The sequence below is a fragment of the Podarcis gaigeae genome (assembly GCF_964106915.1).
Source record: "Podarcis gaigeae genome assembly, chromosome: 15".
Taxonomy (NCBI): Eukaryota; Metazoa; Chordata; class Lepidosauria; order Squamata; family Lacertidae; genus Podarcis; species Podarcis gaigeae.
Genome location: NC_139692.1, coordinates 34,109,331 through 34,136,427, shown reverse-complemented (window position 1 = coordinate 34,136,427; position 27,097 = coordinate 34,109,331). Strand labels below are relative to the sequence as shown.

General features: G+C 45.7%; 1 protein-coding gene and 1 long non-coding RNA gene across 3 annotated transcripts in view; both read left to right on the top strand.

The window, feature by feature from the left end:
* Positions 1-27,097, top strand: part of LOC310832731 — a 150,634-nt gene that overhangs the window by 97,427 nt on the left and 26,110 nt on the right. The window lies entirely within an intron of this gene.
* The window catches only part of MYBBP1A (MYB binding protein 1a), a 55,623-nt gene that overhangs the window by 2,416 nt on the left and 26,110 nt on the right, over positions 1-27,097 (top strand). For both annotated transcript variants that reach the window (XR_014558320.1, XM_083714335.1), the window contains exons 3-18: positions 55-138; positions 1,528-1,602; positions 2,348-2,455; positions 3,476-3,666; positions 4,407-4,574; positions 5,116-5,233; positions 5,527-5,816; positions 13,525-13,641; positions 14,849-14,974; positions 16,596-16,802; positions 17,870-17,978; positions 19,349-19,445; positions 20,656-20,810; positions 22,833-22,922; positions 23,227-23,403; positions 24,126-24,290. Coding sequence is in view for 1 of the 2 variants with exons in the window: in XM_083714335.1 (XP_083570461.1) it covers positions 55-138; positions 1,528-1,602; positions 2,348-2,455; positions 3,476-3,666; positions 4,407-4,574; positions 5,116-5,233; positions 5,527-5,816; positions 13,525-13,641; positions 14,849-14,974; positions 16,596-16,802; positions 17,870-17,978; positions 19,349-19,445; positions 20,656-20,810; positions 22,833-22,922; positions 23,227-23,403; positions 24,126-24,290 (2,277 nt within the window). In the remaining variant the exon portion in view is untranslated. The remainder of the gene's footprint in view (positions 1-54; positions 139-1,527; positions 1,603-2,347; positions 2,456-3,475; positions 3,667-4,406; positions 4,575-5,115; positions 5,234-5,526; positions 5,817-13,524; positions 13,642-14,848; positions 14,975-16,595; positions 16,803-17,869; positions 17,979-19,348; positions 19,446-20,655; positions 20,811-22,832; positions 22,923-23,226; positions 23,404-24,125; positions 24,291-27,097) is intronic.

The window sequence follows — 27,097 nt, the reverse complement described above, 5'->3', positions numbered from 1 at the left end:
GTGTCTCTTCTCTCTGATTCACACAGGTGTTCCCTTCTTTTTCTCTCTCCCCAGGTATTGCAGGTTTTTGAGGAGATCTCCCTCCTCACAGTCCTGGACCAGATCAAAGAAAAATACGACCTCGGCAGAGTGAAGAAGGTAAGGAGATGGAGTGGGCTTTGAGTTTACAGTTCATGGTTGCCGTGGAAAGCAGGATTTTGTTGAGAGGGGCTCTGCAGGTCCTCCTTGTTAATCTGGTGATCCAATCAGCATCAGTCCACATGGGCCAAATCCTGGCCATTTGGGGGTTTGATTTTGTTCTGCAGGATTTGGCAGGGTGACTGATGTCGATTGGATCGCTGGCATAGCAACATGCTCCAAAGGCACTGAGAGAGAGAATGTGCCACAGCCATGTTTTACCCAGAGTGAGTTATTCTTGTGACCATAAGGAAGTTTGTGGGTTGCTGGTGCCCATTGGGAATGCCTGTTTAAAGTGGTGCATTGAAAGAATGGTGCAAAGAGCCAGTTTGGCATAATGTGTAGAGTGTTGGACTACGGCCTGGGAGACCAGGGTTCGAATCCCCACTCAGCCATGAAGCCCACTGGGCGACGCCATCTCTTAGCCTGACCTACCTCACAGGGTTGTTGTGAGGGTGAAATGGGGATGAAAAGAACCACGTACACCACTTTGAGATATTTGGAAGATAAAGGTGGTATGGAAATATATCAAATAAATAAATAATTGGTCAGCATCAAATACGGGTAATGAAACAGGCTTTTTTTTAAAAAAAAAAGCTAACTGCAGTTGACCTAAACCGTGATCCTCTGTGCTAGCAAAATGGGGCAACGTGTTTAATATAGAAGCAGAAGCAAAAGCTTCTGAGATCTTCCTGGTCACGCTAGAGGACAAAAGGGGATGTCACAGCAAACTATGGTTTGTTGTAATGCGTGATTATGGCTGTCTGGCTGGAGAAGGGTGGGGGGTGAGCCGTGTGGGAAAATTGTCTCATTGTCTGAGACAGCTAGGAATGTATAACAACCCATAGTTTGAAAAGCACCGGGTAAAAGCTGGTTATTTATTCAGGCCATTTGAACCCTGCTCTTTTGTAAAAAAAATGCTTCCAGGTTAGTTTTCATGCAGTCAGATAACAAAGCAGATAACAACATGACACACAAGGGAAGATGGCAGGGAGGGAAGAGGAAAAAAGCAAACTCTGTTACCATCCGGCATGAAAACAGTTAAGCAGTAGAAGGTTTTTCAGCAGAGCTGTGGGAATGGACTTCTCCCCACATTTCCTAAAATACCAAAACAGTATTTGGGGTCATTTGGGGGGGCCCTATTTGGTCAGCGGTGGCAAGGGTTTTTTTGAGGTTGAGGGCTGCATTTCCAAATTGAAGTGTTTTTGGGGGCGGATGGGGACCCATTCAAGTGGTGAGTGTTGCTAGATACCTCTTGTTTGCAAGTTTGCTCACTCCAAAGAGTCGCTCGCGAGATTCCACAGCCTTGTCTAGATTGTCTTTCTATGTTGGTTCCTCGTTTTGTTTCAGAAACTCTTCCGAAATGCTCTGTTTGGGAACTTTTTCGGCGTTCTGGCTCTGTTCCAGTCTGGGCGTCTTCCAAAGGTAACACTAAATGCAAATGTTTCAGGTCTGCATGCCCCTGGTGCAAACCCTGTGACGTGATGTTGATGATGATGATGATGGTGGTGGTGGTGGTGGTGATGATGATGATGATGATGGTGGTGGTGGTGGTGGTGGTGATGATGATGATGGTGGTGGTGGTGGTGGTGGTGATGATGATGATAATAATAATAATATGCTGAATTCTCTGATGTGCATAAATTATGCCAATAGAGTCAGCTCTGCTGAGTCGTCTACTGAATGGGAGGCACTGGACATCACTTCCACCAGTCACTGGAAATCCCAAATCCTCCCCCCCACCTTTTCCACCTTTTGCTCACATATGCTTTCAGGCCTTGCTTGGAATTCATATGGACTAGAAACTTGAGAGAGCTCCTGTGCCTCATAATGGAACACATGATGTTCCAGTGTTCTGAGCTGATTCTTTGGCACATCTGAAACATCTGCTCTGCCTGGCAGCTGGTGGTAGAGTGAGGAGTGTTTTTTCTCCATCGGCTGTTAGATCCTTTAAAAACTGGGTGGGCAATTTTTTCCTGTTAAGTTTTTCCCTCTGGGGTAACCTCTCAGGGAGGACTAAGTATTCCTTGCTGAAACCCTCAAAAGCTTCTGGAAGTCACTGCCAACAGTGTTGAGGTAGATGGATCATTTCCTCAAATACATGCTTTCCCTCTTGCATTTGGTCCACTCCATCCTTGTAGACTCACCCACTTTTATCTAAATTCCTTAGGATTCAAAAGCTCTCCTTGGCTGCGTCCAGCTTCTCCAGAGCCTTTCGGATCACCACGCCCACCTCAAAGACCTTCCTAGGAAGACATTGGCCGACATCGTTTCCGAGGTAGGGAGATGTGGGGTGTTGTTGCAAAAAAGGGAGCCTCTTAAATATATAGTTGCGTAGCTTCTTCTGCAAGACTGGCTTGCCAGCACTGACCCATCCCCGTTAGACTGCTGATGCTAATTATATTGCCTTGCCAGGACACAGGGAAATATTCCAGAGCTACAATTCTCTTTGAGTGGTTCAACAGTCAATCCCTCTTCACAGGGAATTCTGGGAGGCGAATGCGGTTCTCCTAGAAACTCTCAGCACTGCAGTTCCCAGAATGCTTTGCAGGGGAGCCATGTTTAAAATGTGCTTTAAATGTTTGGTGTGACTGTGGCCTCAGTTGGATGCCACCCGTAATTGTCACGTAGGCCAAGTTGTCTGGCGCCTGAGTGAGTTCCACGGAAGTGAATGCTGATGTATTGCCAAGCAAACAAATATGATGAGAAACGGATGTCCAAAGATGGTGCTGGGAAGGATGGATGGACTTGGCTGTGGGTGGCTTTATAAAATGGAGGACAAGGCAGGTGCAGAAAGAGATGGGCTTGTCCTGGGTGCAGAGGGGGTTGAGTAGCCACTGAAGGGGCCTAGGGAGTTGGATGGTCCAAGCGATGGAGGAGGTGAATACCTTTTTTTTAGAAAATAAAATAATTATTAGATTTTCCACAATTATAACAAAAACCACAGAGCAGAATGACGCACAAAAAAAGAAAAATACATCAATGAACGAAAGAAGAAAAAAGGAACAATAAACAATAACAACAAACTTAATTCTTTACAAATCCAACCTTTTAAACATCTTGGTTGACTTCTTCTAGTCCCTCCCTTCTGAGTTTCCTTGTAGTTAAAAGTAACAGCTTTCCAATATCATTGTTAAACTAAAACAATTTCCAATTATAGTCCATCTTAGAGGAGGTGAATACCTTTGGCACCGGAGTCTTGCCTAGAGGTGGGAGGTTTGAGATGTAAAAAAGGGGAATCTATCATGGGCATCCAAACCCAGGGAGTTGTTCGCTTTTGTTTTTGCCGGGGGCTCAGATTCCGGAGGCTGTGTTTGAAGAGGTCCTTTTCAGCTTCTTGGAAGATGACCTCACCTCGGCCTTCAGCAGTCCAGGGCAGCTTTACCTCCTGCTGGTGGGCATCCAGAAGTTCCCCAGGGTTCTCCGGCCAGAAAAACTGAAGGCCCTCTTGGGCACGACTGCCGTCATCACGGCAGAAAACATTCCCAGGTATGTTGACCAGGAACGAATGCAGGACGCTTGCATCGCTTTACAGTTCTTTTGAAATTGAAATACTGAAGTTGAAATTGAAATACTTTATTGTCACTTGTACAACTAGTATACAGTGAGATTACACAAGCATCCTCACTCAGCTCTCTTAGTCTTAATTCCCCTCATTTACTGACGCACACACACCAAACCCCAAAGTCAGTTGCCCTGTTGTTATCTTTTCATTCAGCAGCCCACAGATAGAAGCTGTTCTTTACCCTGTTGGTGCAGTTCATCATGCTTCTATATCTTCTGCCTGAGGGTAGGAGATCAAGAAAGTGCCGGCCAGGGTGTGAATCATCCCTGAGAATTTTCCTCAGTCTTCTGAGGCAACGTTCATCCGCTATTTCATCCAGCAGATTCACGGGACAGCCCAGAATATCTTACAGTGAAGGAAGGAAAAGGAGGATTCTGGGATCTAAGATTCTTCGGGGTGTTGTTCAGTGGTATATCCCCCGCTCTCTGCATGCAGAAGGTCCCCAGTCCAGTCTTCAGCATCTCCGACTAGGGCAGGGAAAGGTGCCCAGTCAACACCCTGGGGAGCTGCTGCCAGTCTGACTAGGCCGTACTGAGCTATATGGGCCAACAGCCTGCTCTAGCCTAAGGAAGCTTTGTATGCCCCTAGGCTTTGCCTCCACACAACGGAAGGCAGTTTTTAATTTTATTTTATTTTTTAAAAATCGTTTTGCTCTTCCTTGCAGGCTGCTGGAGGTTTTGAAAATGGCGGCCAAGTCTGAGAAAAAGGACAGAAGTCTTCCTACTGTCGGACTGGACTTGATGAAAGTGGCTCTGAAGGAAGGCACCTTTGAGCTCTTCTGGAAAGAAGCCGTCGAGAACGGTCTGCTGAAGGACAGCGTTGGACCTTGCAGGTTGGCTGGGGAAGTTTTGGCTTGTCTGTCACACGCAACATTCACACCACATGTTTTTAAGCACTATGATGCCACTTTGCAACAGCTGTGGTCCCCCCCCCCCCGAATTCTGGGATCTGTAGTTTGTTGAGGGTCCTGAGAGTGGTTAGAAGACTCCCTTTCCCCTCAGAGAGCTACGGTTTCTAGAATGTTTTAGCAATCAGCCCCTCTTCACAGAGAACTCTGGGACTTGTAGCTCAGTGAGGGAAATAGGGGGCCCACAGCTCCCATAATTCTTTGGGGGAAGCCATGACTGTCAAAAGTGGTATTGTAGTGCTTTAAATGTATCATGTGAACATGGCCCCAGTCTCTCCTTGCAGTTCTTTCTCCCATTTTTCTAAATCCCAGTGGTTTTCGAACTGTGCTCTGGGAGGCTGTCAAATTCTTCGCGAGTTTAGCAGGCCGTTCTCAATTCATTAAATCAGTAAAGGCAGGCCCCTTGAAAGCCAGAAAGCTGCTTTCACTCATTATTTCTTATCCTGTGTGTCTTATTCTTCCTCAGTTACATGTGTTACCGGTTGCTGGGCAGCTCTCTCCCGCTCCTGTCGACTAGCCAGCTAAGGATGGTTCTCCGGGGGGAAGTCATGCGTCATTACGGGACCCATGTTGTGTCCACCCAGGTAGGGGAATGGCAACAATATCCCTTCCCCAGTATGGTAGCCCCCAAAGTTTACTGGAAAACAACTCACAGCATCTCTGCTGATCTTGCTCTCTGGGACAGATGTAGTCCAAAATGCCTGGAGGCCACTAGGATGGCGAAGGCTGGTCTACCCTGATCAGCAGTGTCTCTCCAGGATTTTAGACAGCAGACGTTCCCAGCCCTCCCTGAAGACACCAGGGATTGGGCCCTTCTGCTTGCCAAGTAGGCGTCCTGCTTCTCAGCCACAGCCCTTCTCCTGCCTGTGTTTTTCAGATGCATGACAGATTCAAGTTTGCCCCAGAGATGGAGGCCTACGTTGACTCATTCTTGGAGGGATGCAGTGACCCGGCCAAGCAGCTGGCGGTGATGGTTGGCTTCTCCACGCTCACCAACCAAGGCTACCCGGTGGTGCCTAGTTTCTGGAAAGTGCTGAGGCACCTGCTCCCTGGGGCGTTGCTGAAGTACACGGCCTGGCTCAAGAACATGTTCCTCAACCCGGATTTGGACGCCTGCGTGGATTTCGCCACCAGGCGGCAGCAGCAGAACGAGAAGAAGACGGATGTGTGAGTGGCAGCTGGGGGAAAGGCGGAGGCACCTCCGGCCGAATAGGAAGCAGCCAGTGTGAGAGCCAGCGTGGTGTAGTGGTTAAGAGCGGTGGACTCGTAATCTGGGGAACCGGGTTCGCATCTCCGCTCCTCCACATGCAGCTGCTGGGTGACCTTGGGCCAGTCACACTTCTTTGAAGTCTCTCAGCCCCACTCACCTCACAGAGTGTTTCTTGTGGGGGAGGAAGGGAAAGGAGATTGTTAGCCGCTTTGAGACTCCTTCGGGTAGTGGTAAAGCGGGATATCAAATCCAAACTCTTCTTCTTCTTATGGTGCTTCAGTCCACTGCATGGAGGACAGATAAAAGAAAAGAAAGTCCTTCAGGCGGAGCTTAGTTAAACTGTGGAACTCCCTTCCACAGGAGGCTGTGATGGCCACCAAGCTAGCTGGCCTTAAAAGACGATTAGACAAATTCATGGAGGAGAGGGCTATCCTTGGCTACTAGCCATGATGGCTGTGCTCTGCCTCCGCAGTTGGAGGCAGCAGCGCTTCTGAATACCAGTTGCTGGAAACCACAGGAGGGGAAGAGCGCTCTTGTGTTCGAATCCTTCTTGTGGGTTTCCTATAGGCATCTTACTGGCCACAGTGAGAACAGGATGCTGGACTAGATGGGTCACTGGCCTGATCCACAGAGCTTTTCTTCTGCTCTTCTCGCTCCCAGTCAGGAGAGTTGCCAGGGATTGAACCTGGAACCTTCTGCACTCAAAGCAGATGCTCTACCACCGAGATTCTACCCTTCCCCCAGTTTTTCACACACACGAAGCTTCTGTTGGTATTAGTGAGGCTTTGCCACTGGATTCTCCTCAGATGTTAATTTCTGTGAGGTACTTTCCACCAAGGCACCGTGAAGTCTTTAGGCTGGCCAAAGCTCCCTATAGCTCAGTCGGTTAGAGCCTGAGACTCTTAATCTCGGGGTCGTGGGTTTGAGCCCCACATTGGGCAAAAGTTTCCTACTTTGCAGGGGGTGGGACTAGATGACCCTTGGGGTCCCTTCTGGCTCTACAGTTCTATGATTCCCACCTATATTAGGGATAGTGGTCAATTCATTTGGTCAACTGTTGCCACAGGAACATAGGACGCTGGGTGTTGTTGTTTTTTTAACCAAAACCACATTCCCACCATTTTAAGCAGCCAGGACTTTCCCCAAAGGGTTCTGGGTACTAGGAGTTGCTACAAAACCCCTGTTCCCCTCAGAGAGCTACAATTCCCATAGTGCCCTGTGAAGAGGGATTGATTGTTAAACTGCTCTAGGTATCTTAGCTCTCTGAGAGGAACAGGAGTCTCCTCTTTTTTTTTTTTTAATAAATTTTTATTAGGGGTTTTTACAAAATAAAGTACAAAGATTAACAACCTTTCTTTTATCTCAACAGAGTTTCATGACTTCTTTGGACTTCCTCACATCTCCCGCTGCCATTTTCATCATCATAAATTTTTCCCAGCAATTTATCATCTAATTTGCAAATTTTATAACCACTTATTTAAATATAATCCTCTGTAAATTAATTTCTCTTAATCTCACTTTACATCCCATTTCGATCCGATTTTGTGGTGGCCAATTATTTATGATCAAACATCCTACTTAACTTTCCACCAAATCACAATATTTTTGTAAATAAGTCTTAAATTTCCTCCAATCTTCTTCAACCCTCTCTTCTCCCAGGTCTCGAATTCTGCCAGTCATCTCAGCCAGTTGCATATAGTCCATCAGCTGCATCTGCCATTCTTCCAGAGTGGGTAGATCTTGAGTTTTCCACTTCTTGGCGATAAGTATCCTTGCTGCTGCTGTTGCGTACAAAAAGAATGTTCGATCCTTCTTTGGCACCATCTGGCCGACAATGCCCAGGAGGAAGGCCTCTGGTTTCTTAAGGAAGGTATACTTAAATACCTTTTTCAGCTCATTATATATCATTTCCCAGAAGACCTTCACCCTGGGACAAGTCCACCAGAGGTGAAAGAATGTTCCTTCATTTTCCTTACATTTCCAACATTTATTGTCTGGCACATGGCATATTTTGGCTAGTTTAACTGGGGTCATGTACCACCTATATATCATTTTCATTACATTTTCCTTCAGAGCATTACATGCCGTGAAGTTCATCCCCGTGGTCCACAACCTTTCCCAATCCTCAAACATAATATTATGCCCAATATCCTGTGCCCACTTTATCATGGCCGACTTAACCATTTCATCTTGTGTATTCCATTTCAACAGCAAGTTATACATTCTTGAGAGTACTTTAGTCTTAGGTTCTAACAATTCTGTTTCCAACTTCGATTTCTCCACCTGGAATCCTAACTTTTTATCCATTTTAAAAATTTCTTGAATCTGAGCGTAATGTAACCAGTCTCGCACTTTGTCTTTCATTTTTTCCAAACTCTGCAATTTCCAATTGTTGCCCTCATTCTCTATTATTTCCCAATATTTCGGCCATTTGGCCTCCATATTGGGTCTTTTTCGGGCCTTAGCCTCCAGAGGTGATAGCCATCTTGGAGTTTTATTTTCCAATAGGTCTTTGTATTTTGTCCAGACATTAAACACTGCTTTCCTGACAATATGGTTCTTAAAGGCCTTATTGATCTTAACTTTGTCATACCATAAGTATGCATGCCAGCCAAATGCATTGTTAAAACCTTCTAAATCTAACACATCAGTGTCCTCTAGAAGTAGCCAGTCTTTTAGCCAGCAGAAAGCTGCGGCTTCGTAGTACAACCTTAAGTCTGGCAGGGCAAAGCCCCCTCTTTCTTTCGCATCAGTTAATATCTTAAACTTAATTCTGGGCTTTTTGCCCTGCCAGACAAATTTAGAAATATCTCTCTGCCACTTCCTGAAGCACTCCGTCTTATCCACAATTTGCAATGTTTGAAACAAAAACAACATCTTAGGCAATACATTCATCTTAATAGCAGCAATTCGGCCTAACAAAGAAAGCTTCAATTTTGACCAACTGTCCAAGTCTCTCTTAATTTCAGACCAACATTTTTCATAATTATCCTTAAATAGACTCAGATTTTTTGCTGTTATGTTTACCCCTAGGTACTTTACTTTTTTAACCACAGTTAGTTCTGTTTCTCTCTGAAACCGTTCTGACTCTGCATCTGTCAAGTTTTTTCCCAACACCTTAGTTTTCTGTTTGTTTAGTTTAAAGCCCGCTACCCGACCAAAGTCCTGAATCAATTGTAACACTCTTTTTGTACTAGATTCTGGCTCTTGCAATGTCAAAACAAGGTCATCTGCAAAAGCTTTAAGTTTATATTGTTTCGCTCCGATCTGAATCCCTTGCACCAACCGGTCCCCTCTAATCAAGTTCAAGAGCACCTCCAGGACAGAAATAAACAGCAAGGGGGAAATCGGGCAGCCTTGTCGTGTCCCTTTTTCAATCTTAAACTCTTCTGTAACCACATTGTTGACTATCAGTTTTGCCTTTTGTTCTGAATAAATCGCGTCAATCCCATTTTCAAAACCCCGCCCCACTCCCATTTCTTTTAAATTCCCCTTCATAAATTTCCAAGAAATGTTATCGAAGGCCTTCTCCGCGTCTATAAAAATTAGAACTGCTTTAGTGTTAATATTTGTTTGCAAAAGTTCCAAAATGTCAATAATGTTCCTTGTATTAGCAAATAAATGTCTTCCTGGGAGAAAGCCTGCCTGGTCTTTATGAATTATCTCATTTAAAACTCTTTTGAGTCTTCCTGCCAAAACGTCAGCAAATATTTTGTAATCCACATTTAAAAGGGAAATGGGACGGTAGTTCTTAAGTTGTGTCTTTTCAGTTTCTGATTTTGGTATCAATGTGATGAAAGCTTCCTTCCACGATTCAGGCGCCTTCTTTCCCTCCATAATTTCATTGCTGACCTCCATCAGTGGTTGAATCAAATAGTCACTTAATGTCTTATAGTACTTGGAGGTCAAGCCATCTGGCCCTGGAGACTTGCCCAACTTCATATTCTGAATGGCCTGTTCTATCTCTAGTCGTGTTATTTTACTATTCAGGAGTGATCTATTTTCTTGTGATAGTTTTTTAAGTCCATTTTTCTCCAAAAATTTTGCAATCTCTTCCTCCTTTTGTGGCCCTTGAGTGTATAATTTCTTAAAATATTTCTGGAAACATTTTCTAATTTCCACCGGGTTCTGAATATTCCTTCCTTCTATTTCCAAATTTGTTACTATGTTCAGCTTTTGTCTCTTCTTCAACTGCCAAGCCAGCAGTTTCCCACATTTATTAGCCGATTCAAATGTTTTTTGTTTCATTGATTTAATCTTCCATTCTATTTCCTGATTTATCAGTTTGGAATATTGTGCCTGATGAAGTTTAATTTCTCTCAAAATCGGCTGTGACTTCGGGTTTACTCTTAGTTTCTTCTCTAACTCTTTAATTTTCCCCAAAATCTTGTCCTTTTTCTCATTTTGTAGTCTTTTCTTTATGGCGTTCTGTTGTATCAAGAACCCTCTCATCACAGCTTTGCTTGCGTCCCAGATTGTTCTTTTTTCCACAGCAGTGTTCAAATTTATCTCAAAATAGTCCTTTATTGTTTTTTTGGCCTTCTTGATAATCTCCTGATCTCTAAACAAGTTGTCATTCATCTTCCATCTAAAGGAGCCGGTTGGTAATAATGTCATGTCCATTTTCAACGCGTTATGATCGGAGCAGGTCTTTGGGCAGATTTCCACTTTCTTCACCTTAGGAGCCAGACCTCTAGAAATCCATATTTGGTCAATTCTTGTCCAAGTCAGTTGGGCTTCAGAGAAAAATGTTCCTTCTTTCCCTAAGGGGTTCTTTGTCCTCCATATATCAATCCAGTCCATGTTGTCTGTCATTTCAAAAAAGGTCTTTGGTAGTCTGCCTTCTTTAGTAACCTTTTGGCTTTGTGACCTATCCATGTTCGTTGAAACGATCCCATTCATATCTCCCATCATGATGATGTTATCATAGTCCAGATAATCCAGCATAATCTCATGCAACTTCTTGTAGAATTCTGATTTCCCTTCATTTGGAGCGTAAATTCCTAATATCAAAATTTTCTCTCCTTGGTGCTGTATTTCAATTGCCAAAATTCTTCCATGTTCATCTTTAAATAGAAATTTTGGTGAGAGGCTCTCCTTTGCATATATCACCACTCCTCTCTTCTTAACTGAGTCCGAAGATATAAATTCTTGGCCTAACCTTTTATTTACCAATATTTTTCTGTGGAGCCTAGTCACATGTGTTTCTTGTAAACAAGTAATGTCTAGTTGCTCCTTTTTTAATATGTGAAAGATTTTCTTCCTTTTTTCCGGACTGTTGCAGCCATTTATATTCCAACTTAAAAGTTGCAGAGACATCCTGGATAGATCTGTTTAGTTTCCTTGGGATGGTATTTTGTTCTGTGAGTCTTCAGGGTTCTGAGGTACAGGCACCTGTGGTGGTTCAGGCCCTGAGGGTAGTTCAAGTCCTTTATGAAGGTCCTCTCCGTAGGCAGTCAAAAACTTATCCCTATCTTCCAAAGTTCTAATTTTAATCTTCTTCCCTCTAAAGGTAAAAGATAATCCTTGGGGAAAGTCCCACCTAAAGATGATTGAGTTGCTTCTCAGCAGTTTTACTAAGTCCAAATATTCAGATCTAAGATCCAACAGCTGTTTAGGAATGTCCTTAAAAATCTCAATTCTTTTGTCCGAAATGTTCAAGGAGCTTCCGTAGTGCAGGCCCAAAATCTTGTCCCTTTCCTCCTTTGATCTCAACGTAATCAAACAGTCTCTGGGCTTTTCTCTCTTTGTGAGTCTTCCAAGTCTGAAGGCTGACACAATTTTAAAGTCTTCCTCCTCTAGACCCCAGAACTTGGAGAATTCTTTGGTCAGAAACTCAGCTAGATTACCTTCTTCCACTTCTGGTATCGATCTTATCCTTAAATTAATCTCCCTGTTCCGAAGTTCCAACATGGAGAGATAGGTCTGGTGTTCCCCAACCTGCTTACTGAGCGGCCTTACTTCTTTTTCCAACTCTCCCACTCTTTGGCTGGTCTCTTCGGCCAGTTTCTGATTTTCACCTGCAGCCTCCTTCAGTTGTCCGATTGCTTGTGCATTCTGTGCAACTTGCCCAGATAATTTATTTAAAGTTTCTGTATTAAGGTCAATTTTCGCAGTTTGTTGGTCAACTTTCCTGTCCAAAGACTCCAATTTCTCAAGAATTCTCTCTAATACAGAACCAGATCCTCCTGAGGCCATCTCTTCTAGTTGTAAATCCTCAGTTTCTTCCTCCCCTGCCTGTGACAGGGAGGTAGCTTTTTCCTCCGAGGGCAAAGTGGGCACAGATGATCTGCGTGCTTGTGAGGCTGCAGTTACGGTTGTCAGAGTTGTTTGTCTGGTTCTTAATCCCTTTCTTTTTGCGCCACTCATTCCAAAGTTATCTAGCAGTCAAGGTCAAGCTGAGTTGTTCCCATGGGAAAGCTACGGCCCAGGTGGTAGCAATCAAACAGAGGGCCGGGAAATAGAAAGTAAAACAATGTTTTTGTTGTAAATCCTCAATCCTCTAGGGGGAGCATAAAATGTCCTAGGAAGAAGAGTCCATTCCACATACGAAATCTGAACCAATACTTAGGGATCTTCACAAAAGTAGTTTTAGCAGAGTTGGTTTTAGGTTTGCCACAATATTTCAAGTTGTGCTTACTGGAGTTCCAAAATGCAAGAACGTAACCATTCTGAACTCCCTCAGACTATCTCAAAGTTTAAATAGAATGTATCCAAATTTGCAGTCTGACAGTTCTACTGCTCAGGCAGTTCTGACACCTGGGCTTCTTAAACAGAATTGTAATCCACAAAGAAGAGAGTATATAAGTCCTAATAAAAGTCCAAAAATCAATTGCTTACAGTCTTTAAAGGAAAAGGTAATTTCTGCGGGTGCTCAATCTGAGCTGTCAAAAGTTCTCTCTATGCCTCCACTCCTCCTGCTCTTTGCTTTAAAAGTCAATGGCTGCGGAGGACGGACTTCCTTTTCCTCGTCTCTCCGCTTTCAGCTTATTTTCAATATTTTTAGTCCCGAAATTTAGTAAAATCCTCAATTACTCACGGGTTGTTGCGTTTTAGAATCTTGTGTTGAAGGAAGAAAGGTCGGCGCTCACCGGCAACGGCAGCGCGGCTTCGCTCCGCTGAATGCGCATAGACCCACAGCGCCGCTACCCCCTCTGCGATCCGGAGCCCCTTACGGGGTTCCCTCAGCGTTTCGGGGGTAGCACCTGGCGCCCGCCGGGTCCCGAGACCGCAGGCTTCCGCTGCCTGCGGTTTTCCAGAGTGGGTCTCCGCTTCGCCGTAGCGGACGACCCTTTTCCAGCGTAGCTTCCCTCTCCCGATTAGGAAAGGGCAGCCATTACCGTTCGCGCCGCCTCCGGAAGTCGGAACAGGAGTCTCCTCTTAACTCTAAGCACCCTAAACAAATGAAAGTACCCAGAATTCTTTGGGAGAAGCCATGACCTTTTAGTACCATGGCGCTTTAAATGAATGGTGCGAAAGTGGCCAAAGGGGGTGGGGGTCCTTGGCCTCACCTGGCAACACTGGAGGTGTCTCATAACACTAAATGATGGCTTAGCATGACATCTGAATTGGCCTGCTGTCCACCATCTTTTTACTCCAATAAGATGGCAAGGCAAGGGTCTGCTTTAGTGGCTCATTACTTCCAATTGCTCTCTGTTGATGCAGGGAAATGACCCAGCACTGTGTGACGCGCCTGAGGAAATGGATCATAGCTCGGCTGGTTGGCCTTGTCGAGAACCCACAGATCAAGAAGGGAGAAGAGTTTGTGACTGATGTGACTAGGTAGGAGGGACAAGATGGTTGACAGCGGCTTGCACTGCCCGCTTGCTGAGGGAAGGGTTTGTTGTTCACTCGTGACAGGCCGAATACTCTAAACTAAAGAGCTGTACTGCTCACAACCTTTGTATGACCTTAGGTCACAATCTGCACTATTCCTATAAAGCAGTGTTGTGCCACTTTAAACAGGGCTTCCCCCAAAGCTTTCTGGGAACTGCAGTTTGTTCAGGGTGTTCAGAGTTGCTAAGGAGCCTCTGTTTACCCTCACAGGACTAGTTCCTAGAATGATTTAACAGTCATTCCCTCTTCCTCCAAACCTTCCTCAAAAGTGCAGGTTTCTGTGATATCTTCAATCCTCTCACTGGAATGAAGACCAAAGACACATATTTGAATAAAAGTACATATTCTCCCCTTTCCCAGACCTGTTTCCATTTTCCTCCCCACCCCATATCAGAAGTTTAGCTTGTAAGGTCCTCGGGACGGGAGCTGGTCCTCTAGTACTTGATAGTGCAGTGTGTATATTGATATTGCCAAGATAGAAACGTAAGATCCTGCAAGACACGCTTGGCATTTACGTTACTGGGTGGTTGCCACAGTGCAAGCTAGATCTAGCTGAGATGTGACCAGTGCTTATTTTCTAGAAAAATAGATGTTGCCACTCACTATGAAGTTGTTGCAGTAAGTGCCACACTTTTTAACAACAAAAAAGAGGTGCTGGTACTGTGTACCCTTGAGTAAAGGTACAAAGGTAAAGGACCCCTGGACGGTTGAGTCCAATCAAAGGCGACTATGGGGTGTGGTGCTCATCTCGCTTTCAGGCTGGGGGAGCCGGTGTTTGTTCACAGACAGCTTTCCGGGTCATGTGGCCAGCATGACTAAACCACTTCTGGCACAATGAGTGCCCGAGTGTACAGAAACACTGTTTACCTTCCCATCGCAGTGGTACCTATTTATCTACTTGCACTAGTGTGCTTTTGAACTGCTAGGTTGGCAGAAGACCCTTGAGTACCCCCTGAAAAAAAGCACTGGATGTAACAACCTGCCCCCCCATCTATATTTATTTGTCACAAACATGAGGACTAGAAACTTCTTTCCAGGTGAAAGTGGGTATTCTTGGCTTTCTAACTGAAGTGTCTCTAGAGTTGCAAATCATTTGGGAAGGCCGCTTTGTTTCAGCAGCCTGTATTAAGAAGTCGCTGTTGTCTTCTGCCAGGTTCTGCTTCTTTCACGCTTTTTTCAAGACCAAGAAACCGACCCCTGAGATAACCGAGACGAAAACCACACCATCAGTGCCCCTCAATGAGGCATCCCGCGCAGCAGCTGCAAACTCGTTTTTCAGGTATTCCCTTTGCTGCCTTGCTAGTTTTGAGCTCTGAAACCGTACGTGACTCACAACCCCAGCACCTCAAGGACTGCCTCTCCCCATATGAATCAACCCAGACCTTGCAATCATCATTCCTTGAGGCATTTCTCCATGAGAGGCCCAGAAGGTGGCAGCACGAGAAGGGGCCTTTTCTGTGGTGGCCCCCCGCTTGTGGAATGTTCTCCCCAGGGAGGCTCGTCTGTCAGCACCATTCTACATCTTTAGGCATTAGGCAAAAACATTTTATTTTCCTCCATGCCTTTGGCTCTCAGTTACCTGTGGCCTCGTTAAGTAGGTGGGATGTTTTAAGGTAAAGGTAAAGGTACCCCTGCCCGTACGGGCCAGTCTTGACAGACTCTAGGGTTGTGCGCTCATCTCACTCTAGAGGCCAGGAGCCAGCGCTGTCCGCAGACACTTCTGGGTCACGTGGCCAGCGTGACAAGCTGCATCTGGCGAGCCAGCGCAGCACACGGAATGCCGTTTACCTTCCCGCTGGTAAGCGGTCCCTATTTATCTACTTGCACCTGGGGGTGCTTTCGAACTGCTAGGTTGGCAGGCGCTGGGACCTAACGACGGGAGTGCACCCCACCGTGGGGATTCGAACCGCTGACCATGCGATCGGCAAGTCCTAGGCGCTGAGGTTTTACCCACAGCGCCACCCGCGTCCCAGGTGGGATGTTTTAATCCTCCCTTTAAAAAAAATAAGATTGCCATTTAGATTTTTCTTTGTTTTTCATTTTTTGTTTATGCCACCTTTTAATGTGTGTGTGAGTGATAGTTTATGTATGGCAAATGGCTTTGAATTAGCTTAGATGGTTGAGCTCTCAGTTATCTGTGGCCTCCTTGAACAAGCGGGCTGTTTCAACCCTTCCTTTTAGAAACAGGGTTAAGATATTCTTTTGTTGAGCGTCTAAGGCCAAAGCATAGGCAATAAAACCCCACCAGATGACACACAAGTGTTGTGGATCTTCCATCTCATTGGAAACACACAGTTCATGTGTATTTTGCCCCTCCTTGATAGCCAAAGTCCATATGAAGACAGATGTGGATTTATTTCAGATTTTACATTGCTGGGCTATTGAAATCCTGGCTGCAGCTAACATCCTTGTCAAAAAAAAGACATAATTTTTAATTGGTTTTCACATGTTTTTTCTTAAATTTTGGCTTCCCACCCTTACTTCTATGTTTTTATTCCTACCTTATACCTGCTGCTTTATCGGACATACAGTGGTACTTCGGGTTAAGAACTTAATTCATTCCGGAAGTCCGTTATTAACCTGAAACTGTTCTTAACCTGAGGTACCACTTTAGCTAATGGGGCCTTCTGCTGCTGCCGTGCCGCTGGAGCACAATTTCTGTTCTCAACCTGAAGCAAAGTTCTTAACCCGAGGTACCACTGTACAACTATCCTCTATTTCACTTACCAATGTTTTCTTTCTATGTCAAAAGTTCTTTAGAGCGACAAGCTTTCATGTTGTCGGTCCTCATATTCAGCAATGACAGCTGTCGAGGAAGCCTGATGTAACTATTTTTTGCGTTTCTGCATATCCCAAAGGGCGGTTCCTGCGTTCAGTCGCTGTTTTCTCTCTCCCTGCAGTTTGCTCCAGCACCTGAACACGATGCCCGCCCTGGGGGACTCGGCCAAAGCAGAAGAAATGAGGAAGAAGCACCTTCACGGCTTGACCGCCAGCGGGGACCCCTGGCTCTACCTCATCGTCCAGTACGCCAGTGCCCTCCTCTCTCACCAGGCCCACGTCGCAGTTGTGGTCCCATTTAGCGATGAAGAGAAGCTTGCTTGGGACAGGTACGAGGCACTTAGAGCGGGGTGGGGAACCTGTGGCCTTCCAGGTGTGGTTGGACTCTCTTCTCATTAGAGTAATAATAATAATAATAATAATAATAATAATAATAATTTATTATTTATACCCTGCCCATCTGGCTGAGTTTCCCCAGCCACTCTGGGCGGCTCCCAATCAAGTATTAAAAACAGTACAGCGTTAAATATAAAAAACTTCCCTGAACAGGGCTGCCTTAAGAGGTCTTCTGAATGTCAGGCCGTTGTTTATCTCGTTGACATCTGATGGGAGGGCGTTCCACAGGGAGGGCGCCACTACAGAGAAGGCCCTCTGTCTGGTTCCCTGTAGCCTCACTTCTCGCAATGAGGGAACCGCCAGAAGGCCCTCTGCGAGGGATCTCAGTGTCCGGGCTGAACGATGGGGGTGGAGAAGCTCCTTCAGGTATACAGGACCAAGGCCGTTTAGGGGTTTAAAGGTCAGCACCAACACTTTGAATCGTGCTTGGAAACGTACTGGGAGTCAATGCAGATCTCTCAGAACCAGTGTTATGTGGTCCTAGTGGCTACTCCCAGTCATCAGTCTAGCTGCCGCATTCTGGATTAATTGCAGTATCCGGGTCACCTTCAAGGGTAGCCCCACGTAGAGCGCGTTGCAGTAGTCCAAGCGGGAGATAACTAGAGCATGCACCACTCTGGCAAGACAGTCTGCAGGCAGGTAGGGTCTTAGTCTGCGTACCAGGTGGAGCCGGTAGACAGCTGCCCTGGACACAGAGTTAACCTGCGCCTCCATGGACAGCTGTGAGTCCAAAATGACTCCCAGGCTGTGCACCTGGTCTTTCAGGGGCACAGTTACCCCATTCAGGACCAGGGAATCCCCCACACCTACCCGCTCCCTGCCTAGGGCCCAAGCTATTTTACCGCCCAAGGCGGAGGGACAAGTTGGTTCATTCCCCATTCTGTGTACAAAGTCTGACTAGACTGGCCTAGTCTCACCAAGCTCGGTTGGCTGGAGCAAGCAAATAACAAACAAATGCAGAGCTGCGTGTCTTAGCCTGACCATTCTCTCCCCATCACAGAATGCTCCAGACGGTGGAAACCTTGCGGAAGAGAGAGAAGAAAAGTCAAAACCTGAAGTCCTCCGCTTTCCAACACCTCCTGCTGTTAGTTGGCATTCACCTCTTCAAGGTAATATCCAGTGCGCTGGAAGCGGCTGTTTTGGGTGAGGCTTTGAATATGGCTGTGGCCATAATCCCTGAGCCAATAATGATGAAGATAATAATGGAAGGGGAGAGTTATTTTGCAAAGGGCTGCCAGGGCTTGTCTTGGGAAGGGCACTATTGGGTCTACAGTGGTACCTTGGTTCTCAAACTTAATCCCTTCCGGAAGTCCGCTCCAAAGCCAAAGCGTTCCAAAACCAAGACACGCTTTCCCATAGAAAGTAATGCAAAATGGATTAATCCGTTCCAGACTTTTAAAAACAACTCCTAAAACAGTAATTTAACATGAATTTTACTACAAAAAAATTCCTTCCAGTAGCACCTTAAAAACCAACTAAGTTGGTTTTTGAATTTTACTATCTAACGAGACCATTGATCCATAAAATGTAAGCAATAATGTACTGTAGTGTAAAATAGTAAGACAGTATTGTAGATGATAAAAATTAAAAAATAATATTTCTTACCTGCATTGATGATAGTCATTGTTTGGATGGCGGGGGGGGGGGGGGCATTTCCGCAGTCACACAATCAATCAATCAATCAATCAATCAGTAGCTGAACTGGGTTCCACACAGTCACAAAAACAAATTAACTGAAAAAGCCTCAAAAACAAAAATGCAAAATAAAAAGCAAAAACAAAAGCGCCAAATAGAGTGGTACCTTGGTTCTCAAACTTAATCCATTCCGGAAGTCAGTTTGACTTCCAAAACGTCTTGTGGTCTGGTGCATCTTATAGAGCGAAAAATACGGTACAAGCAGCACATTACAATCATGCATCCGAATCCTCCTGCTCAGATTCTTTGAGTGCCTTACGCCCACCCCTTCTTCAACAGAAAAGGCGTGGAATTTTCATGTGATGTCTCTGTCCCCTCCTCTTTAACACTCTCCTTTCTTGGCAGACGGAACATGCATTGTTTCAATGTCTGTGCCAGAACTTCCTGTGGGGTGTTGAGGCTCTGGTCCAACATCTGTGAACTGTCCCTCCTCCTGGCTTTCCCTTCTTTCCTCCACCGCCACTTCCTGCCCCCCTTCCTCTGCCTGTCTCTTCTCCTCCCCCTCATTCCCCGTCAATACCATGACAGGTAGGGCTGTGGAATGCCAATTTTAGGAAATGGGAGCACCACTGGAACATAGGAACACTGAAGCTCTTTCCCACCAGAAAGTCTCCCATCCTAACCTACTTTGCAACAACCTCACATGCTGCCCTGAGTGACTTTGGAGAAAGACAGGATAAAAACATAGGGACGATGATAATGACGACATTTGACTCCTTTTTTCTTTCTTTCTCTTTTGGTTCCCTCCGCCTCTCGCTTCCTCACTCGATTCTCGCCCCACTAGTCTCCTGCAGAGTGTGTGAACCTTCTGAGTGACCTGCAGAATTGCACCCAGAGAGCCTTTGGAGAGAAACCCAAGAAGAAAAAGACAGCAGCTGCTGGTGAGTCTCTGTTCGCAGCCTGATTTATCCACCACACCCTTGTAAATAAGCCCCTCATAGTTGCTGGCCTGATATTTATTGATTTATATAATAAATAACAGGAGACTATAGGCATAGGTAGGTGTGAAGGCAGAGAAAGACCAGAGAAGGGCAAACTTGCTCTTTTTTCTGTCTGTCTGTTTGGTGGGCCTCCAGATCCTATGCTACTTCTACTCAAGAGTAGACCCATTGATTTTAACAGACATGACCAGGGTGGATTTGATTTAAATCACTAGTCAGTAAGACTTGATTTAAATACCTATTATTATTATTATTATTATTATTATTATTATTATTACAGAAAGACTCATTCTTGCTGGTATAACCTTAATATTTACAACAGATGAGGGTTTCATTTTTGGAATAATTTTCAGAGTAGTTTTTACAGTTTTTATATGAAAAACTACTGATTTGGTTACACTATTAGAAAAACATAGACAGATAATCATGAAATTATTGTGAGGTTTAATAAGTTAATGGTTTATATCTGGACCACTTTTCTGCTGTCCTTTATTCTAAGGAGAAAAATAATTATTTCCTTAATAACAATTTATTTAACTAAAACAATAACATAGCAGATGTATCCATGATTGTTGTGGTTAAACTGTTTTTTTTTTAAAAAAAGAAAACTTAGACTGAGTTTTAGCACACATGAAAAACCAAGAAATTCTTATTTATTTATGAAATAGCCTTTGGACTATAATGAAACTTAAATAGAAAACTATATTTAGAAAGATTTTTCCTCCAAAACCAGTTTTTTTTATAAATAGATTTTTTAAAATTTATTTTTAAGAAATCATTGATTTTTATCCACCCTGGACATGATTAACTTCGGTCCATCAGTGGGTCTATTCTGAGTAAAACGTGGCTGGATGTAGGCCCTAGGCAGCCTTTGGCCTTCTAGATTGCTGCAAGTTTCAGCAATGGCTGAGGCATGATGGGAGTTGTAGTTCAACAACACCTGGAGGGCCAAGGCTGTTGACAGCATTTGGGTGCGCAGGAGGGATTGTGCTGCACCCCAATTCCCTCCTCCATCAGCCCACCCATGTGCAGCTCCTTGTCTCTGTTGCTAGTAGGATGAAAGGCAGGCTGGATTTGCTGACCAGGCCATTGTTGCATTGCCCACTGGGAGGCATTCAGGCTCTCCCTGTGTGTGTTTTTCTCCACTCAGGTGGCGAAGAAGAGCCGGAATGGGTGGAGGTGATCATCGAAGTCCTCCTTTCCCTCCTGGCCCAGTCCAGCGGGCTCATCCGACGGGTCTGCAAAAGCGTCTTTGGGCTCGTCTGTCAGCACATGACAAAGGGTGCCCTGCAGCTCATCCTAGACGTGAGTAGCCTGTGGCTGTCCAGAGCAGGAACGGTGACATTCCCACCCTCCGGGGCCGTGTGCTCTTGGGGGAAAGCGGTTGGGGGCCACATCCCAACGGTGGGGAGAGTCAGAGCTTGGTGTGTGGGGGGATTCATGTTCATTTAAAGCGCTAGGATACAGCCACCCCCAAATAATCCTGGGAACTGTAGTGTGTTAAGGTTGCCGAGACCTGTATTCCCACAGAGCTACAATTCCCAGAGTTTGTTTATTGCTCAGATAAGCCTTGGCGTCCAGCCCGCTTTGGCTGCGTAGTTCTGCTAGGCCTCCAGACTTCAAAGGCCACATTCCAAAGGCTCTGAGCAAACGCAGAGATTAAGCAGCGGTAAGAGAAAGCTGAGGTCAAGTGCTTTCTTCAGTGTGCTTAAATAAAGTCCACTCAGCATCTTAGCAGCTAGAAGCAGTTTTTATTTACAGCAGACTATCCATTGTCATATCACAGCGAACAGCATCATGAAAAACACGTCCTCTCTCCTCAAAAGCGAAAGTAGAGAGAAAGAACAAAGGCTGGAGACTCTCGGAAATGACGAATCTCCCCCCTCCCAATTCGTACACTCTGAGCTGTTTAACCCTGTAAGCTCAGGTTCTCCTCACACTGTAGTGTGTTAAGGTTGCTGAGACCTGTATTCCCACAGAGCTACAATTCCCAGAGTTTACACCACCCTGGGAATTGCAGCTCTCTGAGAGGAATAAGGAGTCTCCTGACAAGGCCCAGCATCTCCCCCCGCCCTCAGGCCTGTGGGGCTTCGACCCCAGTAGAAAAACACTTCCACACTTCTGCTTTTGACGATGGCTGTCAATCAATTCTACTCAATATTGACCCAGAACTCCGATGTATAGTTAGCAGAGTAAAAATATAAACACATTTGGTCACAAATACATTCAGGATTGGCACTGTCCATAAGAAATCCAGTTGCAGCAGACTTGACTTAACTTAAAATAAGACTAAACCTTACCACTATACAGTGGTACCTCAGGATGCGAACAGGATCCGTTCTGGAGCTCCATTCGCATCCTGAATAGAATGTAAGATGAGTCTGTTTAACCCTGTAAGCTCAGATTCTCCTCACACTGTAGTGTGTTAAGGTTGCTGAGACCTGTATTCCCACAGAGCTACAATTCCCAGAGTTTACACCACCCTGGGAATTGTTTCGCTGCTTCCGCGCATGCGCGTGATGTCATTTTGACCGCATGTGCAAGTGGCGAAACCCGGAAGTAACATGCTCCGTTACTTCTGGGTCACCGTGGAGTGCAACCCGAAAATACCGTATTTTTGCTCTATAAGACGCACCTAGTTTTTGGAGGAGGAAAACAAGAAAAAAAATATTCTGAATCCCAGAAGCCAGAACAGCAAGAGGGATTGCTGCACAGCGATCCCTCTTGCTGTTCTGGCTTCTGGGATAGCTGCACAGCCTGCATTCGCTCCATAAGACGCACACACATTTCCCCTTACTTTTTAGGAGGGAAAAAGTGCGTCTTATAGAGCGAAAAATACGGTACTTACCCTGAAGCATATTTATCTCGAGGTATGACTGTATACAGAACACGACACCAGAAGAAAGAGAGGTAGAAAGAGAAAGTGAGACCCAGGCTCCTTCTGGCCTTACTTTTATAGTCAGACAGAAAAAGAGAAGAGAACCAGTTCAAAGCAGCTGTACTCAGCTTCTCTGAAGGTATAACCCAAACATCACGAACCTTCTGCTTGTTTCTTTCACACAGAGCAGCTTCCAGAACCCTCTTGAATTAAGTAGAATAGGAAAGATCTCTACACATCAGATCAGTACTTTCTGTACTGTGAAATTCAAACTGACAATGGCAGCTCTGTGCCACAGGAAATACATGTTTTGGGAGAGCCACTCCTTTGTACATGTGAGAGAAGGGGCACATCTTTGTCAATATGCCGCCTGCAACTTAGGTTTGAGCGTCAGTACTGACTACCTGTGTAAAATATATGTGTGTAAAATGTATATATTTCTTCTCAAGGTTCTCGACCCACAGCACGACCAGGATGAAGAGAACGCTGTCATCGTGATGGAAGAAACTCAAAAGAAGAAATCTTTGCCGGAAGATGTGGTAACTGCTACCGAATTTGTTATAATAGTGCCTTTAGCCCTGGAGCGTCACTAAGGCCACTTTCCCCCTTTGCATTTTAGGACTGTGTCTAATAAACTGTGTAAAATGTTGGCAACCACTGTTGCGACTTCAGGCTAAGCCTTCTGACGTTCCTGAGCCGCTGTATTTGCATATAAAATAAGACCAAATGGCAAAGGGAGCGATTTTGAGTGCTTTTAGCTTGATGCAGGATTTTTCTAAGGACTGAGATTTGCCAAGTCTTGGATTCCCGATAAACTGAGTTGAATTTCCTCTTTCTCGGCAGAGCGAAGAGGATGATGGTGAGGAGAGTTCTTCTGAAGATGACGACAGCTCTGAGGACGATGAGAGTGAAGGGGAGGAAAAGGAGGCTTCGGAGACGGATAACGAAGACGAGAACGTTGAGGCTGACGAGAAATTCCGTGCCATGCTGCGAGGAGTTCTGCAAGCTGGGAATGCACTGGTAAGTGCCGCAGGAGGCGAGGGCGAGGTGTGGAAGGCTTAGCAATGCGGCGCTGTCTTATTTTTAAAAAATAAATATTTATTTGGTTTTTCAGTTTAAAATTTTTCAGTCATATATCGAACATAGATAATAAAAACAAGATTCCAAGGAGTCTCCTGGACTTCCATCCTCCCCTTTGTGGGTCCTAATTATTAATCATTTCTTCCTGCGTCTTATATGATGACCCAAATCTTTTCCATCTCCATTGTATCCAGAATGCACCATTAAACTACAAGTGATATTCCAATCCCACTAACGATTTTAATGGTTTACAAGTTATAAATTTTCCCCATTCCCCTTATTAAAATTTTGGTCTTCCTGATTTCTGATTCTTCCGGTCATTTTAGCCATTTTGGCATAGTCCATCAACTTGATCTGCCATTCTTCTCTGCTAGGGTCTTTATCTTCTTTCCATCTCTGGGCCAATAATGTCTTCTGCGCTGAGGGAACCCCGAGTTCTGTGGGGAAGAGAGCTGAATTCTACAGCTTGGAAATCCATTGGGTTGTCCTTCCTGGAGTTGACCCACTAAAAATGGATGGACTTGACTGACCCCAATCTGTCAGTTCCAGTGTTTCTACTCTGGGTCAAACTTAGTTGGATACAACCCAAACAGTGGCATAAGAACAGCAGTGGGTACAAAACTTTAAAACACACACACATTTTTAATACTTAAAAATCCCAGGGTGGCGATGACAGCGACGAGGACGTTGATGACGAAACCATGATGTCCCTGGACGAGAACCTGTCGGCCCTCTTTGCCGAGCAGAAGAAGCGCATCCAAGCCAAGAAGGACGAGAAGGAAAAGATGCGCAAGGAGAAAATATTACGCCGGGAATTCAAGATCAAGGTAGGAGGAGACGAGGTGTTGGCCCCAGGGGAGAGAAACCCTTTGAAATCGCAATAAATGCAAAGCCATTGAGAGATGGTTCAGATTGCTGCCTCCTAGTAACTTAAGCAGAGATAAAAATGAAATAAAAATGGATTTGTTGCCCCTGGGTGTGTTTTCAGCCTGCATCTAGAAAACATTGCATTGAAAGATGGGTTAAAACTACTCATCATAATAACCTTCAAACCATGGGTTAGAATCCTGGGTTTTTTATCTGACTTGTTCTGAAGCTGATAGCCAAAAGCAGTCTTTGAAGCATGAGTTTTTATTATTTTAACCAGAGGTTTTCAACCTTTTTGAGCCCACGGCTCCCTTGACCAACTACAGTGGTACCTCGGGTTACAGATGCTTCAGGTTACATACTCTCCTAACCCAGAAATAGTAGCTTGGGTTAAGAACTTTGTTTCAGGATGAGAACAGAAATCATGTGGCGGCAGTGGGGAGGCCCCATTAGCTAAAGTGGTACCTCAGGTTAAGAACAGTTAAGAACAGACCTCCAGAATGAATTAAGCTCTTAACCCAAGGTACCACTGTACATTCTTTCTGCAGGGCTCAGTAGCCCAGTTATGTCACCCTTTGCCTGCAGAGCTGGCAGCCTCTCACCCTTTTTCGAACACCCTTCCTTGTGGAGTGTTTCCTCAGCCTCCTCTCTTCTCCCCTCTCCTTGGGAGTCCTCTGGGCAGCCACTGCTGCCACCCCTGGTCTCTGAGCTGCCCCCCCCCCCGCCGCCTCAAAGAGAGGTGCCTCCTCACACTGCCCCACAGGGGCCTTGGGAGAAGATGCCCCCAGTCCTAGTGGCATAACTGGCCAAAGATGAACGTGAGGCTGGCACCTCACCTTGTGAGGCTGCAGTGGCAGCAGCGGGTGCTGCTGGGCCTGCATGGCGTAAAGGCTCCCCTTCAACACTGGGCACTCCGCTTCCAGGCAAGCCCTGCACACAGCAAGCACAAGGAAGGCCAGCACAGCGCCTGCCTGCCTGCCCGGTCTCCCACTTATCTGTCCATTCCCAACAGCAAAGGCTGGTGGACTGGCTGGCTGGGCTTCCTCACCTATTTTTGTTCTTTCTCTGAGGCCACCTCAGCATCTGGCAAGCAGCACCCCCTGGCCAGCCCCAGAGGCACCATTTGCCTGGGGGGCTTGTAGCCAGGGCTACTGCAACAAACAGATGCACAAAACCTTTGGGAGGCAGAGATGCAAGAGGGCACCAGAGGAGGGGGGGAAAGAAAAGAGAGATAGAGGCCAGTGTCGCCCACGGCACCCCTGACCACCATTCAAGGCACCCCAGGGTGTCATGGCACACTGGTTGAATGCCATTGATTTAAACATTTTCACCCCACCTTTCAAGGTGCAATATTCTCTTGGAGCGACGTAAGAAACAGCAAAACATAAAAATAGCACTACTGTAAAACAGTACATATATATAACAGCAGCTGAGCAGTAAAACCACAGGAGATTTGCAGACCTTTATGCTCTTGGAAAGGGACAGCATCTATTTTTGTTTTGATGTACGACTTACGGCACATACCATTTTTAATTTAGAACTGTTGTCCATCCCTCTGTGGCTGGATCTGAGGATGAGAGGATGCAGTTGGGTTTGGGATTGTTTTAATTGTGGCCTCCAGGGGTCAGCATAAGCTTGGGAAACAGTTTTTCAGCATGTGAAATACTGTTTGGTGGCAAGAATCCAAACCGGAGCTGTAGAGCCAAATACTGAGCAAGTTTCTGAGTTACACAGGTCTCTTCCTTGATGTTCCCTGAAAAAATAAGTGGATCAGGGAGGGAGAAGAGGGAAAGTCTTGTTCTTTACCAACATGATGGAGGCCTTGAGAGATGGCAGTGGAGGAACCCTTTTGCAGACTATTTTAGGCTGCGATCTTATACTCACTTACCTGGGAGTGAGGCCCATTAAAAACAACTGGGATTCCTTCTGAGCATAAGTCACTTTGCTCAATTTGCAATGTGAGTTGCACTAAAGCTTAGTGGGAGTTGGGAGAACAAAGGGACCGTCCTGCAGCCACATCTATGTGGTTAAATTGGGTGGGGCGCCCCAGGACCGGGGATCAGATGTGGCTCTCAGGAAACTCGCCAGGCTACACTCAAGGTGGTTTCCCCCCTGGCTCAATTGTGTCCTTCAACTCTGATAGCTCTTGACAGTTGTGCGTGTGTTTGTAGAAACCAGCTTGCTCTGCAAAAGGCAACATCTTACTTGCATTGCCCCACCCACTTTTGCTTCTGGCCCCGCCCACCAAGTGGCATGTGGCCCTTGGAAGGTTTCTCAGAATAGAGTGTGGCCCTCTGGATGACCAAGTTTCCCAGCCCCCGCTCTAACCACAGTAGCGGGTTATAGGAACGCCCTTCCTCGAGACCCTGGAGAGCTGCCGGTCAGAGCAAGCAGTGCTGGTCCAGGTGGACAGATAGGCTGTCCTGTCCCCATATACTGTAGTCATTCCTGTTGGCCCAGTCCTAGACTTCTTGCATGTGCACCCCTTCCTTGTTTCATCTCCACCAAGCTAAGCAGTTGGCTCCTTACCTCTCTCGCCCTGACCTAGCCACTGTGATCCACATGACGGTCACCTCCAGACTGGATTATTGTAACTCGCTCTACATGGGGCTGCCCTTGAGACTGACCCAGAAACTCCAGCGGGTGCAGAATGCCGTGGTGAGACTCCTTACGGGGTCCTCGTTGCGAGATCACATTCACCTGGCGCTATACCAGCTGCACTGGCTCCCGGTGGAGTACAGGATCAGGTTTAAGGTACTGGTTTTAA